The following is an 18,355-nucleotide window of genomic DNA, read 5'->3' as shown; positions in this document are numbered from 1 at the left end:
TGCAAACACCCAACAAAATGTTACCTCAGCTCTTATGTTTTTAAGTCTGTTAACTCAGAAGTAAGTGTAGGTGACAGGAGACATGCCAGGAGAAGATACATAAGTGGGTTGAGAAATCACATATCTTTGGAAAAAAAAAAAGGCTGTAATTTCTCTTCTATTTCTACTTTCTTTGAGATTCAAATGACATGTGCTGAGATGTCCAGAAAAGCCAAGTATTGAAGCACATTTTAAAATCATTGCCATCTAAAATAGCTAAATCAGCTATTCTGATTTAGAATTTTCTAAAATCTTCCTTCTGTTATCAAAATACCATATAGAAAAAAAATTGTGCAAAAACTACAATAATTACATGCATCCCTTACTGTGCTGAGCAATGACTGGTATCTCAAACCTTCTTGCAAAAGATACAGCAAGACAGCAGCCTCAGTCTCTGTAATATACACAGAATTAGAAAAAACAAATGGAAGTGCAAAATAAAAAAAGGAAAGCATGAATAAGAATGCAGAAAGACTCACAAAGCTGCTTAATAGTAAACACAACTACTTATTTCTAAATATCATGCATCAAGCCAAGTTAGTCAAAACAAAAGCTTACACTCACTGCTAAGAAGGCAGAAAATTAAGTCTTGGTGGGGACGGTGTAAGAAACAACCAGCCAAGTAGGACAGTACAAACACTTAAAATGCTTTTTCCCTCTCAAAAAAATTCAGAAAATCAGAGGTATGAGGCCATTACAATGGTTGCAGATCCTATGAAGTTGTCACCATCTGTTGTGCCATCTATTTACAGACACACAGGCATAATCAAAAATTAGGGAAAACTGCGCAAATAAGTGCAATCTTCTTTGAAGACACCGTGCATGTTTAACAAGATTTAGAAAATTCCAAAAGAAATTTAAGAAAATGAGTGGTATTGATTTATTTTCCCTAAAAATTACCTGAAAAACAACTTTCCTATACACAGAAATGAACAGGGCTTATATGTAGCTACATCTTTCAGCAAGGCATTCAAAAGAGCATTAAGAGAATGCTGCTGTAATGCTGCTTGTTTATTCACATGTAGCTTGAGAACAGCATCCAGGATAAATATGTTGCCTCAGGTCTCAGTTCCATTTACTGTGTTAGAGAGAAAAGCACTAACTACTCAATACCTCACTATGGCACTATGCACTCTTCTGGTTCTGTATCTCATTTACTGTCTTCTTTGTAAGGTTTTTACTTCTTTGGAAGCTTTCATATCTCAGTCTGAATAGTTTTCTTCTCCCAAAACCTTCTGCCCTGTCTTCAGACAGATCAGGCTGCTGTATTCTTCCTCTTATTAGTATCTTGAAAATTGCTATGTTCAAGCTGAGGTGAACGATATGGACATGGCCCAAAGCACCAGCCAAGCACCTTCCCAGCAATTCCCAAGCAATCAGGGCCATACAGAGCCAGGATACACCAGAAGAGAACTGCAATGCAAGACTCCTAGATTTGAATTTGGCTTAGCACTGTTTGGAGGAGACTAATTCGGGTCCCACAAACAGTGTTCAAGACATTTGGGCCAGGTAGCACAGCTCCTCAGCTAATTAAATGGGTCTCTCAGCCAGGCTGGCTCTGGCACAGAATCTTCCTCACATTGCTATGCTAGTCAAGCCTATAAATGGCTCCAACTATTGCAGATGAAGGCCTTTTAGTTCCCAGAACACTGCACAGGAAACCTGCCCCTGCTTATAGTGTTTAACTCAGAGAGTATGAACAGCCCACTCCCTCTGTGCAACCACTGCCTGACCTAACACTCTTGGTATAATCACCCACATTTTTTCAATAAAATGCAATAACCTAGTTTTGAAAATGCTATTTCCAAACAGACAGATTGAATAATTTCTAAATAACACTGAAACTCTTACTTTAAATTATTTTTCCTCTCTGGGAAACATATTGGACTTATTAATCAGTCCCCAGCTCCTGAGTGTCACTGCTGCTATTGCATATGTGCAAACAGAGTAATAGGAATGAACAGGATGATGCAAATCAAAAAGAAACAAAAATCATCATTCTTTTAACATCGTTACCAAATTTCTCCCTTTTCTTCTTGAAGTCATTTTTATCTCTGATTTTTAATTCTTATTCCTATGCAGCAAGCTCCCTGTTCCCCTGGTGTATAAACTGTTTGAGCTTTCAATTTTTAATTTTTCTTCAATAGTGCCCTGTCTTTTCTATTATCTTTTTTTCATAATTTCAGGGGTTTTTTCTCTCCTGCTCTTATTTCCTCATGCTTGTTTACTTTTTCGCTCCAGTCCTTACTAATTATTTCATGTCTCTTGTTCGTTTAATTATGTGCCATGGCTTTTCCTTTCTTGCACTTTTATATTGCATTCCTTTATTCCACTCCTGCAGCTCTCTGATTTCTATGTGCTTGCTTAACTATTACCCAAATGGCTCCAAGCAGGACACACTCAAACTGAAGAATAAATAAATTAAAAGAAAAATACTATCTGTGGCCATGCGGTGTTGCCTAGCAACACCCTGTACCTCTCCACAGCTTTTCTAGAGCCCTGGTGGCAACAGAGCTTTTCAGACTTATTGCTACAAATATATGCAAGATCCTTCTCACATTGTTTGGCCATTCACTGAAAAATAAATGCAGAGGAAAACAAATGAAAAAGAAAAACTCCAGAGAAAGCATCAGCAACAGCACAAGAAATGGCCACCTACTCTGATGCACACTGCCCTCTTGTCTCTAATGGACTCTGCAAAACATGTGCAACTTGTACGTTATTGCTGTTCACCAATACTACTATTGTTATAATCTTTGAGAAACAGAATGTAAACAAGATTTCTTATGCAATTAAAATGTGGTAAATTCAACCAACTCTTATGTAGTTACTGTGGAGGCAATAGTGGCTGAGATTCACTGGCCTCTTCTGAAAGCTTTACACTAAAGAAATAAAAGCTTGCAGATTGTACAGGGTAGGAAAAATGGTCCAAGCATTGGACCATGGTCAAAAATGAAGTGGAATTATAAGGAAAGTGAAGTTTGTCCCCAAAAATTATAGATTCAATACTAAAAGATTTTCAATATGTATTACTACTAATTACTTCAGATGTGACAGAAGTGAAAGTAAAGTAAATTCTCCCCCTAACACTTCTCTTTAAAATTCAAGTTTATGGGCTCAGCCTTCAAAAGTTAGATAGAAACGCTTGTTAAGTCCACACTTCTCAAAGTATTGATGATTTAGCACAAGCTACACTGAGTTACAAAGATAATAAGCTAGCTTCACCAAAAGTCCTTTTTGTTTTGTTCCACAGCAGTGAAAGACTCCTTTCACCAACCACCTCTGAGAAAGAAAGCGGATAAAATGACACTTATGCAAGGGACTGAAACTTTAAGGATATTTGGAGTCTTAGAAGGGGAGTCAAAAACTAGAAATGCTAAAACAAAAGGGAGCTACCTCATTTAGCTAAGGACAAACCTACAAAGAAGCGTCACAAAATGATGAAAATGTTAACATTGTATTTCTGAAGGGCATCAAAAAAATCAGCATTCTTGCTTGGAAATTTTATATATAGCTAAATCAGTCCAAAGCAATTTCATGTCTGCATAGCACTTGCATCAGAAGCAAGTGAAAAGAAAGCAGATCAGAGAGCATGTACCTTAAAAAGATATTTAACAGCATTAATCTACATCTATCAGCTACAACTTGTTACTTGGTAAAGACAGGCTGCAAATGATCCACACAAATAAACAAAGGACAGAAACTAACATTCAGGTACTCAATTAACCCCATTCCCCAAGTAATGTTTGTAAAAATAGAAGGCTGAAGTAAGGCACATAGAGTGGGCTAGAGAACACAGAAGAACCCATAGATCATACACTCCATAAAACAAACACAGGCATTGCACAGTCAGGCACTTAAATTTAAAATGCCTAAAAAAGGTTTCAAAACTTTATTTGGCTCCTGCACATACAACTCAGTTTTAACTACAGAGTCAGACGCTATTTTACATAGAAGTGTTTCATGACTTAGAAAACACAACAGAGAGGGCACACCTAATCATTACCCTTTCAACATTTGGGCTCAGTGTGCAGCCTTGTTTACTGGCCACTAACCAGATCTTATTTGAAGGCAGACCCATTTTTCCCCATGAACATTTCAATGACACTCACTATGTATCTGATGTGATTCAAAGGCAATTTATTCTACATAACCCCCACAGTCCAAAACATTAAAGCATACAAGAGACTAGAAGTGACAACTTGGACAACTACAATTAACCTCTTGCTTTCACATTCAGTCCATAATCAGATTTTCTTACCCAGTTCATGGAACCATCACCCTCTGATCAGGTGGTATTTCTAAATCCTCTTCTTGCTTAATTCCAGACATTAGGCTCCTAGTCATTCTCATCCTCAGCCCTTGGCTGTACAGCCTCCTAATTGCACTATTAAATTTATTCTTATCTTTTTTATTCTAAACTTCAGTGTCACACAGTCCTTTATGATGTTCTAGTTCCTTCTGTATTGACAGTGCCTGTCGACTTTCTCATAACATGCTCCTAATATTTATGTCAAGCTCATTAATGAGAATATTAACTGTTATGAATCTGAAGACTGATCCTTCAAAAAGCTCTGCTAAAAGTCCAGCAGATCTTTTTTAAGCACTTCTCACTCTCATTTCCCCTCTAGCCAGTTCCTTATCCATGCTACTATTCTAATCTAAGCAGATGACTGCTTAGATGACTTCGTTATTAATTGGCAAAAATAAAAACCTAAAACCCTGGTTAGTGTGTCAAGATTTATCCCTAAGAATAAAGCCCAAATGCCTCATCCTATCTTCCATTTACCTTAATGCATTTAAGTAATCTCTGCTTCAAAATTTTGTTTTCAAAATTTTGCATGATGCCAATACAAGACCAAGAGAGCAAGAGTTGCCAGTCACTTCTCTGTCTTTTAGCACACACAAACTACATTGCCTATTCTTTAATCAAGAACTTGCTCTACTACAGAGCTTGTAATTTCACATGCCAATTTTTCTGTGATACTTTTATGGATACAGTACTGTTCCTTTGACTTCAAACATAAAACACTCCAAGTTTTCTTTCTGGCCTGTCTGGTGTAATTTCTACTTCTGCACTCTTCTGCCCATTTAGCCACCTCTTGCTTCATTCCCATTTTACTGAAAGTAGGACAACAATTTACAAAGACTTCAGAAAACACCTAAGATCCTTAATCCTATCTTCACACTGACTTTGCTTGTTCTTTTATTTCTTTTAGTTTAAACAGCTTAAGAATCTTCTACTATTTGTTTTATATAGCTGAATAACCTTTTACTATTTGTTTTAATTTCTTTCACCCAGAGTGACTCAACTTGACTTTTGAAAGTTCTCATTTTTTCCTCTGTATTTCCTGCTTTGCCAATCAGTCCCATTTGTTTCAACTCCCTATGGCTAATCCTCATAGTCATAACTTTTATAACTTTTTGAAATTGTTTAACAGTTCAGTGTGAACTATTCTTTACAAATTTGGATTCAAATTCCAAATAAATTTTGTATATTTCAAATACTAATAATCTTCTCAAAATTAATGTCTTTAAATTGTTTACCTTATTCTATACAATTTATATTGAACTTAAAAAAATGATTTATGAAAATTATGTTCTGTATTTATTCTATTACTTCATCCACTTGCTAAAGGGATAAAGTCCATTCAGATTCATACCAGAATGGATAAGATTGGCATGAGTTGAAACTGTTTTTAAAATTCTGTATTAGTGTTTCTGATTAAATGACTATTACTAACAAAGTTTGTCAGTTATCACATCAAAGAATACTTGCATGCTACCGTTATTAGGATCTGTGTTTTACAGGTTGCATTTAAAAAGTCAAAGCATCTTACAATCAATGACTTACCTCTGTAATAGATTACAATCAATTCCAAGTGCAGAAAGTGATGAGGGTAAAAGAATGAGGATGCTGAACTTCAGAAAATATAATTTCTGGTATGTCTCCTGAGAATTATACTGATCAGTAAAGGAAAGCAGGAGAAAGGGCAAACCCTACAGAAATTCACACAGGGGAACTACTCCTAAGCAAAGCAAATAGAAAGGAAAAAAAAACGTAACTCCACAAAACCACAAACAAAACAAAACAAACAGGAAACAAACAAAAAGAGAAATTCACGCCAAAGAGTGTTCTTAGCACACCTTTATGATCATATCATGCCTCCCCCCAATGGCCTGGAAATCAAAATCATAAAAGCAGGGAAACTGACACATACCTAGAGTAGATAAATTTCTAAGTATAAATGAACTGCATAAACACTGTGGGAATAAAACCAGAAAGGTATGCAAAATTAAGTTAAAAAGGAAGAGGAGAAAACTATAAAACGATAGTAAGAAAACTCTTCTATATATATGAGAAGCAAGAAGAAAATGAAGAGAAGTACAGATTATGTACAACAGAGCAAATAAGTGATGCAGAATCAAGAGCCCTCCCTGCTCTCTTCATGGAGGTAGCACAGTATAGCCATAACTACAACTAAAAATATATATTTTTAGCAAGAACATGAGATTGCAGGCTTGAGCATGGAAAAAAAAGAATACTTTATTCTTTTTAATCAGACTGATTCAGCTCATGTATCACTGAGTCATCGAGGAACTAACTCAAGCAATGCATGGAGCACTATCAATTGCACCCACTAGAAGGCTTGTGGTTCCAAAAGAAGAGAAGAGACAGACATAATGCTTCCCCTTACAGAGGGGGATTGGGAGGAGTGGAAAAAAGGCAAAAAAAAAAAAAAGAAGAAAAAAGTGAAAACAGAAATCATTCCCCCAGGCAGAGAAAATGGAGTACATATAATGAAACTTACTTTGCAATATAAAAAGCACCAACACAGCCGTGTAAAACTGGCCAAGAATAACTGGCAGAGTAGATGTGGCAAATCTGGAATAAACATTTTTCTCCCCCAATTATTCCATGCCACATTTTCCTAAGCCAACTAAAAATGTAGACTAAACAAATATCCAGTGAGTGTGCAACTAACTGAAAAACAACTAGGTTCTTTTCTATCACCAAAAAATAACCTGAATCAAGATGATTCATGATTGACCCAAGACCTCAGTGAGTTGACTAATTGGAAAAAAATTAATGTACTAATGGTTTCTACTGTCATAATGTTTGGTGGAATAAGGGCAACAGAGAACAAAGAAATACTAAACATTTCAAAAGGCAAGAAGAGAATTTCAAAAATCAAAGCAAACTAACAGGTCAGAATTTGGGCCATAAATACAAGATAATCCAACACTCTCGCAGAAGGAACAGCACATGTCTGATGGCCTTCACTGTGAGGGAAGTCTAGTACAGGAAAGAGCAATCTTGGTTTCAGCACAGGCAAGAGTTTACAAAAGAAAAAAAGAAAAAGAAAAAAAAAAAAGGTGGGAGTAGAGGGTCTGAAGTGAAGAAAAATAAGATAGTCTTGATTTTTTTTCTGTTTTCCAAAATAACCAGCATAAGAAGGCATCTTTATCTCCATCTAGTAACAACAGGAAAGTATACAGAATTCTACATCTGAAAGAATCTAATACTAAGCAGAAGTTGAAAGTTGACAGTGAAGATGGTTTCTGATCCTATCCCTACTCTGATTTGCTCAGCTTTAATGAAGGGGAATTAATTGGACTTGCCTAAAATTCAGCACTTTAGGCAGATAAGCATTTTTCATTTTTGCCACATAATGAAGTGCAAAGCTAAACAATTTGCCACTCTGAAACACTTCCATTTTGAATTGGTTAAGATCAGACATATACCTGGAACTAAATGCTGCTCACTAAAAGGTGAATGCTTCTCTATAGAAGAGGAATCATCCAACATCAAATAAGAGGAGCACCAAACCTGAAGAACTCTGAGCAGCAGCAGCAGTTAAAAGGCTGGAGGTGGTTTCGCACAGCACTCCAGAAGAGCCACAGGGTGAGAAGGAACCTTTTGCACAGTACTAAGAAAGCATTTGGCACAACTTGCCATCACCCAGTATTTGCAATTTAATACACAGAAAATGTGCATAAAACCACTAATTTGTTGCATCGAGGCAAGTTAGGAGCTATTGAGATATTCTAATGAAAACACCTCAAGATACTGAAATGCATATAAAACATAACATTCAAGGAAATTCATTATATGCATTTCTTAGACCCACTATACATGATATCATATACAAATATGTAAACCACTTTATTCCAGTGAAAGGGTTATAAATGCCAGCATATGCTATCGATAAGAGAAAATGCAGAGTAATTAGTTAATCTAAAAAATGCATGAGTAGGAATTTGACTGCTAAATGATTAAACTGGTACATTTTAAAATGCGTATTAATATTTAATTATTGACACTATGAGAAAAGAGAAAATCTCTTGATGTTACTTCTCAGCTCTTTCTGATACTCAGCAACACATGTATTATTCATATGAATAGTTTGTGCATATACAGTCAATCACTAGTTAAATAAAAGAATCATTCTCAAATTCCCTAATCACCTCAATAGATCCTAACGCAATATTTTCCACATTTGGGAATCTGAGCGTTTTATTTAAGAAATCAGTCTGGCCATGATGAATACAGCGCAGCTCGAGCAGACATCAGTTCAAAGAATCAGATGTCAAAGTGCTCCCTCTAATGTCCCTTAATCATCACACCAATTAGTGGTTGAATAGTGATGTGATTAAAGAGACTGCTGCTATCCTATACCTATTCAGACTAGGAGAATTCTACATATGTTCTACCAATTAATGTTTGAATAGAGCAGCGATTAGAGAGACATCTGCCATTGTATACCCATTCAGAAAAGAGCTAAACTTGCATATTCATATGCAATGAAGACAAAAATAAATATTTGCAAAGGTAAACTATACATTTAGATTATAAATATAATTGAGTTGATTTCCTTTAATGAGTGTTCTCTATTTTACAATATTTGGGATTATTTTTTATTTATAAATATAGAATCTTTCATCAATACATGTCTAGAAACGGACAAATTATTCCCTGAAAAAGCATTTATTCACTAAGGTTCCTGATTTCAGGCCTTTGGTGTACTGGGTTTTATATCTACTTGTTTGCAATTTGCACTTTTTCTGCTTCAATCCATCAGTTATTTGTGAAATTCTAACTTGATTATTCTGTATGCATGATACATTATTAGGCACAAAAATCATGTGAACTTTTTCCACCTCACTGGAAGGCAATACTTAGATTAACACATTATAGCTGAGAAAGATCATCTTGTTTACAGATTATAGCTGAGAAAGATCATCTTGTTTACAGAATTTTCTAAGCAAGCCTGGACATTGTGCATCAGGAGGTACTTACATACCTTTTTATAATGAATGTCTTTATACAGATATATATATAGAAGTGACAGCCACAGAATACTATCAAAGTGAAAAGCAATTAGAAGTTTTAGCAAGCTCTTATTACTACTGTTTTAAGGGAGTACCCTTGTCCTCTGAACTTAAAGAGCAACATGAGCTGGTATATCTTGCAATAAATTGCAAATCTCACGCTCCATCATTAGCACAAAATGATCTGGTAGTTGCAACTTAATGTTGCACGGAAAAAGACAAGGTGAAGAATTTGGTTTTCTCTAATGGCTGGAAAGAATTAGAGTACAGTTAAAGTCTCTTTCCCAAAGTGAGCCCTTGCCAAAACACACCCCCCTCCAAAAAAAAACCAAAAAAACCCCAAAAAACAAAAAAACCTAGAACCTAAAAGAGGTGAGCATGACAATTATTTTGTCATGGAACAGAGGCTCTTTTTGCACAATTCTGATCAGGCTTAGCACATGTAAGGACAAAGAACAATGCTAATACTGCCAGAAAATCAATACTGTTACAGGCTATGGCAATTAGCTACAAACCAATTTAAACCCCATTTCCTTTTCACCTTCTTGAAATACTTCCAGCATTTCCATCTGGAGCAAATGTTACAATTATTTCTAAACGCAGAAACTGAAGCAAGTCTGAATACATAGGTGGATCTATGTCAACTTCTCACCTGTCCTTAGTAGGCATCCACAAGATTTCATTACCAAAAAGAAGGCTAGAATATCCCACTGAGTTCTACAGTGACAAGTCAATTTCTTAAACTTGTGGAGGTGAATTTCATTTAAATTACAAACCTGTACATGTAATATGTAGAACAAAACTTGTCCCATAATACTTAGAAACCCTATTCATAAAGCAAGGAAATCAGTGTGCTGGGCGCAATGCAAATGCACACAATGTGTGCCCCTCTAGCTGGTGACCTAAATGTAGGTAAGCACAAAATACACACAGAAATGCAATTATGAAGAGTTAGAAACCACAGAAAAAAAATATTTATTCAAAGTCTAAACAACCCTGAACTACTGAGGAAGGACCTGAAATCAAAGCAAATCCTCACAGTTTCACAGCTGATCCCTTTGCTTTTATTCTATCTGTAAACTGATGATCTAATATGATCTAAATTTGCACTATTTAATGCTTACTATTAGAACAGCTATTTCAAAACTCTTCTACTTTTAAGTTTTTCTGGACAACAGAAATCTTTGTTCCTCCAAAAACTAGAGGCATGTTTTTATACCCCTTTTCAGCATGACTCATAAGAAATAAGAGTGTTAATGCTTAGATCTAACACTGTTACTGAGGGTGACACAGCAATAAAGAGTTTTCCTACTCTGCTACATATCTCTGAGTTAAAATTTCTGAAGGAAAGCTGACTAATCTTGCACCTAAAACTATAAATAATTTGTACAGCAACACTTGATTGCTAACATAGTAAATAAACAATAGCACTCATTGAAAGCATAATTGAACCTTCCTTTTGAAGGACACTTTTACAATGCTGAGGAAAGATATTGACACTCCGTTTCCACTTCAGAACTCATTAAATGGGCAATTCAAAGTGTCTCAGAGCAGGCTAGGAGTTAAAATTTCACTTGTGTAATTATTCTGAAGAAATATGTAAGTCTGCCATCTGGAAGTCTATTAGACATTACAAAGTCACTGTGTGCATGCCTCAGCAGATGCAGCTTTTGTTCAGAGTTTTGAGGGCTGTTAATTTAATTAGTTTTGTATTTTCATACTCCCACCTTCCTTTCAACAGTAGTTCTGCAAAGGCAGCATCAGAACAGCTTTAAAAGAATCCAAAGGTAAAAGCCAAATTCAGATTTTAAGGAAATGGAAACAAAGTTTATATGGACTTCAAATGGAGATTGATCTATTCATTAGCAGGCCTAAACATTATTGCCAGTGGCTCTTTAGACCAAAACAGAAAACTGTGTTCAGTGGATCCTTTCCTACATTAGCTTTCCTAATTTAGGAAGGCAATAGGATTCAACCATTCTATTTCATTTTTTTATTAAAACCACTCAACAACAATGATCTGGAGAATGCAAAAGGTCTCTTATTTTTTACTGATATCTTTTATGTAATGGGAGACCAGACAAATATTTTATTTTTTCATTTTTCAGGGCTTTTTCTGCTATAGTAAGGTAATAGTAAGCTATGTAGTAAATCTTACACAGTAAGAGTAAGCTACATATCTCTGAGCAAAAAAAAGTTTGTCAGTGTTAAAAACTAGGATCATTACCCATCTAGAAATAAGGACTAGCCCTTTACAGTTCCTTCTAGCACTTGACATTTCTTATAATAGCTTGCAAACCAAATAATGTGATGTTTCTACCAAATAATAAGTAATAATGCAGTATTGAAACTATCTGCTATGAAAGTAGTTATATCTGCCCATATACACATTTGTTTCTTTCTAACTTTTAATGCTGTAAACTGTACTCCATGAGCAGATTCCTGTCAGGACAGGGTGCTAATAACTGCACAGATCTCCAAGCAGTACTGCAGAACTATAAAACCAAGTTGTTTATCAGACTGCAAGCCTATGCCAAAACATCATCCTGCATATTTGACAATGCTCAGAATTTCTCTCAACTGAAAATCCAGACAAGGCACAAAAGCTGGCAATGAACCCAAACCCATGGTGTTTGCACAACCCAGGAAGCTCAGACCTTGGGAGTCCAGAAATATGTGAGACACCATGAGGTACACACATACAGCTAACAGCAGGAACACAGGAAGAGAGACAAATTTCTAGACAACCATTCGCTTTCAAAATCAACAGCAAATATCCAACACTTTATGAGTAAACTGAATCCAAAAACCAAGCAAGGCTGACATGGAGAACAGCTCAGGGATAACAAAGAGCGACTTAAAAGCCTAGAAGCTTTAGGAAATGTGTATTAACACACCCATTAGTACAATATTTCTGTGACTGTTACAGTTTAACTAAAATGAATAATTTACATTGGAACAGCTAATTAGGCTACTACTCAGATACCCAGCTGCCCTGCTGCATGGGTACCTGAGCTTCCTAACAGTTTCTGAAAGCAGAGGAGTTTAGAGCCCAGTATTGATTTCAGGTCACCTGCAAACATGACTGTAAACTGCAGCTGCCCAGGAGCCGCTCGCTAGGCAGCACAACATTGTCTGCAGCAGGAACAGCTGTGGGCAATATCTGCATCAGACATCTCAAAATAATCATCCAAGTCCACAAACAGAGGGTTTTTGTGTACATAAGTTTCTAGTTCACATAACATTATCTAAGGCAATAAATACAAGAAAATAGGAATAAGAGCTATAGCAAAAAAGAGAATCTTATAATCAATACTATAAAACAGGAAACTGTACTAAGAGAATTGCTGAAATGCTAAGGATGTCCTATCCAGCAAATACTTCTTGTTCATACTGGATTTTGTGATTTTAAGAAACTGAGGAAGAAAAATACCCATCTTGGTTTTTTTGATTGGGTTTGCGTTTTGTTAGGTTTTGGATGACATATTTTTAATTACAAACATAATCAATTTCCTACTTGTATTTTCCTTTTTAGTGGGAGGTGTTTTGACAGCTCTGTGAAAAGACACCACTATCCTTATACTCATAAGGAAACTAGTACTCTCCCTAAAAGGTTTCTGAATTTTGAGGATTATGTAAGACAACCTGTAGGAAGACAGTAAAAACAGTACAAAAGTTCTAATCAGATGAGGGATCAAAGAGACATAAAAATTCTGATAGGATTAGTCAAATATCACGCTGAGACTAGGAATTCAAATACCTACAGAGAAAATGATGATATGTAATGGCAGAAATACAGAAGACCGTAGACAATTTACAGCAAGAAAAATATTTATTCCAAAATCAACTATTTCCTGAAAATTACAATGCACAAAATTTAAATTCCTAGGTCATGTTTTAATCTAATATTTATGTATTTATATGAAATAGGTACATATGACAGGCTCCCCTACTTCTGTAGCAAAATTAAATTAGCTTCAGAAGTCTCAGAAAGGACAGTGAAGTGCTGCTCAGCCCAGTGTGATTCTTGGAAAGCAGAAAGAGAAGGAGGAAGTGGCAGAAGAAGCTACTCAGGGAAATCAAGGGGCTCAGCACAGCTCAGGATGTGATTCTTGAGAGGGATCAGACTCCATAACAAAAGGCACAAAAGTTGTATCAACCACTTACTAAAATCACCAAAAATGAAAAAAGTATGGACTGCAAATAGGTTCTGCAAAGAAAAGAGCTCATCACCAAGTAACTCTGTATCTACAGGAACAAACTAGAAGCCAAATGTGGCTACTGAATAACACTAATTTATTTCTCCCACAGCTGTGATTTCAGCCTCAATGATTGTTCCAGATGCAATGATAAACATGTTCCAGATGCAATGATAAATGTGCACTTACTGAACAGTTTTTGTCAGAATTCCTTTTCCATTGCTTCTTGACTAATTTCTTTGCTGCAGTTGAGTGAAGAGTTGCATGTGTTTGTTTTCGGGGATTTAAAGCCAGAATGTTCTGTGGAAAAAGAACAAAAGACATTAAAATATAGATTCAAATTTCCATAAAGGTTCAAAGCCTCTTTACACACTTATTTACAGTGCTCTGTAAAACCAAATGCAATTATTCCACATCATAGCCCAACTCCGTACTAATTTGTTTGGATTGCATTGTCCACGCCACTTAGATGATGAATATTTAAAGACATTTCCAGGATTACTAGAAAACAGAATTATATTTAGTAGCTTTAATAACGGTTTCCATTCCTAGATATTTTTTATGTACAGCATATAGAAACACATAATTCTGGTTTATTGTATCATTCCAAGTAACATTTGTAAAGCAAAACAAGCAAAAATATTTTAAAATATCTGGGTTATTTCTGAATGTTTCATCATTTCAGTATAAACTCCAATTTCCCCATCAAAACAATCTCCTTCTAAGCCTAGTGAGCTGACGAGTTAACTCGTTCATCTTCAAATGCATTTATTTGCAAGGACACAAACAAATCTCAGGAATGTAGCCATACTTTTAAGTCATAGTGGTGGTCTGACAACACAGGCAGAATAAAGTTTGCAATGTCTTGCACTACCCTAATGTAACTCGACAAATTAAATCAAATTTTTGGAACCAAAATGCTTTTACAAATCAGGCAAGTAACAGATTTCTATAGCAAAAGCGACCTCGTTAATTTCAAGGAATGAGTGTGAAAGGCATCCAAGAGACAGATCCAGGCTCAGGTCTGTTATGGAGAACAAAAACAGGCACATTGTTGCTTGTAATTTCTGGAATTAGTTTGCAAGTTTACCTATAAAAAAGCCTGGGCTTTAGAACTACATGTCTCCACTATAGTGAGCAGAGTGTGTTTATTCTGTTACTATATGTCAAAGATGTGCGAGACTGACTTACAGAAACATGATGAGTGTGATGGAGTTATGAATATTATATTGTGACTCTTCCTAATTTTAAAAATCTGCTTCAGAAGTTGATAATGATGAAACAGTCATCTCTTGTATTAAGATTTTATTGCACTGATTTTGGGGACTTCTTATTTTAAACATGAAGGAGTCACTTTCTATTCAACTGCCTTACTCTGAAGGTAATGATTGGTAATCCAATTTTCCCTCAAACCAGAAACCTCACCTCTGCAAACAACAACGTAGCCCAACGCAGTCTGAAGCACAGAGACAAAAAGTGAGGTACAACATTCAAAAACCATACAGACTATTTAGCAGCCTACATGCTGCTGACCTTCAGTAAGAGTTACAGGTTATTATTAGATGTGCCCCTGTGATTCCAGCAGAAAAGACTCTGCTCCAGTTCAGGGTGCTCCCCAGATGAGTACCCTCAGGCAAGATGTGGCAACCAAATGCATTCAGTGGTTATTTATGCCAATTTATTTTGCCCTTAATTAAAACAGAGCAGGGACATCCACATAAGGGATATCTCAGTGGATAGTTGATTTTCTCAGGATGATCAAACTCAACTGTCAGACCATTATCTGACTGTTGAGTGCCCAAATTACCCAAGCTGGGCAGTAGGTTCTGCATCACATAAGAACTTCAGCAAAATGTTGCCTACTCTTTTTTGTAATTGCTTAATGCTTGGCCATGAATATTATTTTAGCAAACTGAAATGAATTGCAAATTTCTAGCAATAAACTGTAACAGATGTACTCCACTGGGTACAGCACCAGTTGGTTTAAAACATGGAACAAATGGTGGGGCAAGCCAAGGACGGAAGAATCCCCATATGTTTGCTCCTGTTGGAATTCTGCAGCAGGAGCATGGCTCCAAGAGCAACAGTTGCAGAAATCCAAAAGGACTACGTAGCACAGCATGTCCCAGAATTAAATCTGAAATAAAACTGGCACAGAAAATACTAAATCACATATACAATATAAAAATTGCCTGTATTTCCACTACCTAAATAATATACTACCTGCTTAAATCTTGGATTGCTGACCAAAGTGGCTGCTCTAGCTAGAGATCCCTGGTGTTTAAGAACAACTCTGAAGTTAACTGCTTAAATGGGAAAATAATGTAAATGCTCTTGGGTCAGTTGAACTGTCAGAAGTGAAATTAGCAAGGGTGTTTTCTTCCTATTCATTTCAGTTCCCTGGTTGGCTTTTCACAGCTTATGGCTAGTCAGACATTTAGTAAATTTAACAAATAAAGTCAGATGGGTCAGTCAGTAAGTGCAAAATTACTGAGAAGAAAGTTCTAGAATATGTATTGCAAATAACAATGAATACACGCAACTAAACTAAAAAAAAAACACTTGGATATGCAAAAAAGGAAACCTGAGACCTCCAGTCTCTCAAACACCCCTGGTCATACAAGCAGGGGAAGAGTTCATTGGTGAAGAGAATTATTTGGGCACCTGCAATCTTGTCTGAATCCCATGCTTATTCTGCCACATAAATTCTCATTCCTGACAGATGAGCTGTTGTTTGATCTCTCCAGATGTTGAAAGGCCAAGACTCAAGCTCCCCCATAGAGGATGCAGGTGCATAATGCATCCCTTTTCAAAGTACTATGAACTCTGGATTTCACATTAGGATGTTATTTGTACAGTAATGCAGAACCTATGAATTTTATCTTTACAGTTTTACATAACTGATTCCATTTATTTCATTAATAGTAGATATAAATCCATATTCATTAATGGCTGCAAATCAGAATATAAGGATACTTTACTTCAGTAGAAATCCACTGTGGTACTCTGTTGATGAAGAAAGAGATGAGGCTATGGCTAAGGACACAGAAGTGAACTGAGCCCATGCTGAGTTTGTGACTCTTGGTGCAGAAGCACAACACACACAGTCGAGTTAAAGCTGCAGCTCTGCACAGCACTGGTGATTATGGGCACCACCAAAGTATTATATTTTCCTTTACTATTTCCATGGATTAATTTGAAGACTTCACTTCCATAAAAAAAGCCAAGGAGCCTATCTCTGTGGAATGGAACTCAAATATATTCTGCAGATGACTTGCTCAAATATCATTATGTTAAGGAATTCCTTTAATAATTACCCATGACAATTATTTCTTTCAGGTCTTTTAAAAGACAACAATTACTAAAAGCTACAAAATATAGAAGAATGATTCAATTTCAGAACACACCCTCTTCCAGAAAGGAACATATTTGTTATGTGCAATAGATATCGATTTAGGTTGCAAGTATCCTAAAATGCAATAAACTACTCATATGTAATGCACATTGAGAATGACTAGCATGCATAAGTCATAGCTACAGTTTTTAAATTTTGAGAATTTATTGATAGATGGTTATGTTGATCTGTGCCTATAGCAACATAGCTTCTGAGATTAAACTTACCATAAGCCATTCATTAGATGTTTATTGCTTAGCTTCTACTTTAAATGGCATGATTAAGAACTCTACACAAAAAATACTAGCTCTAATTTTCACTATCATCTATTAATGAAAAGGCTGTAAAAGTTTTAAAACAGCGTGTTATATCACAGTGAGTAATTTATCAGGAATTTGAATTAATATTACTCCAAGTAAGTGATTTCAAAGCAGTCATCCAGGATAGAATACACTCTCCAGTTAGCAGTCCTGTCTCTGATACAGCACTTTCAGGTAAATCAAGACAGGCTTGGCACATGCTCTGCAGTGATGCAACATAAATTTCTTAACATATTTCATTTTGCTTTTAATTTCATTAAAAGCACTTTTTATTCTCATCTCTTAAAGCCACTCTTTTCCTGAAATCAGAAGAAGCTATTTCAATTAAATGTGACTCTTAATTAAGTGCATACCCTGCAAAATAAAATATCAAGTTATGGAAGCACTTTGCTCATTGGGAACGCTCCAAAGCCAGTGGGGACTGGGGGACATGCAGCAGAGAGGGGATGTTGTTAAGAAAAAAAGTATAGGATTTAGAACACAGGTGGGACTGCAGTAACTTTAAGACAGTCATCAAAAAGCCCTGTGAGTCTAGCAGCATGTTTGTAAATTATGTGACACTAATTCAAATTCTGAAAGCTTTTCTTTAAAGCACTGTGGTGTGAAATCTTTGGCTTTATATTTTTCTCCCCAAAAGTAACCACTTTAGCAAGGTGTCCTGCTTATGTGGACTCTATCTCTGATTCAAAACAATAAACTTGGAAAAATTCAATGGTTAAAGCTCACTCTTCTTCTAGAGAGCCTCCTACTGAAACCAATGAGTTGCACCAGGAGTAGTTAGTGCTTGGTAATCCTCATATTCATTACTGCTCATTCAAAGCCAGAATAAGGATCAAAAAACCTATCTTCAGGCTCTGTCACAGGTTGTGATATTAAAACTTCGTAAAATTCTTAAAAAGACTAAGTCAATATTTGATTGTTTCAAGGATTCTGTGGACTTCCTGTAGCTCGTTGAGAAAGTTTCCTATGAACAGCCCCAAAAAACCCTCCTGAAGTTCACCACAGATCAACAGGTGTACTGTCACAGTGAAGATGTGGAAAATGCAACAGTTCACACGCAGACTGTGATT

At 36.0% G+C, this 18,355-nt stretch overlaps 1 protein-coding gene across 4 annotated transcripts in view; it reads right to left on the bottom strand.

The window, feature by feature from the left end:
* The window catches only part of DPYD (dihydropyrimidine dehydrogenase), a 329,698-nt gene that overhangs the window by 294,426 nt on the left and 16,917 nt on the right, over positions 1-18,355 (bottom strand). For all 4 annotated transcript variants that reach the window (XR_008483657.1, XM_054285597.1, XM_054285598.1 and 1 more), the window contains exon 2: positions 13,761-13,871. Coding sequence is in view for 3 of the 4 variants with exons in the window: in XM_054285597.1 (XP_054141572.1) it covers positions 13,761-13,871 (111 nt within the window). In the remaining variant the exon portion in view is untranslated. The remainder of the gene's footprint in view (positions 1-13,760; positions 13,872-18,355) is intronic.

The sequence above is a fragment of the Melozone crissalis genome, unplaced genomic scaffold (assembly GCF_028551555.1).
Source record: "Melozone crissalis strain CALT ecotype California unplaced genomic scaffold, PUWL_Pcris_2 ptg000045l_1, whole genome shotgun sequence".
NCBI lineage: Eukaryota > Metazoa > Chordata > Aves > Passeriformes > Passerellidae > Melozone > Melozone crissalis.
The sequence above is the reverse complement of the archived record's forward strand: the minus strand, read 5'-3'. Positions and strand labels throughout refer to the sequence as shown.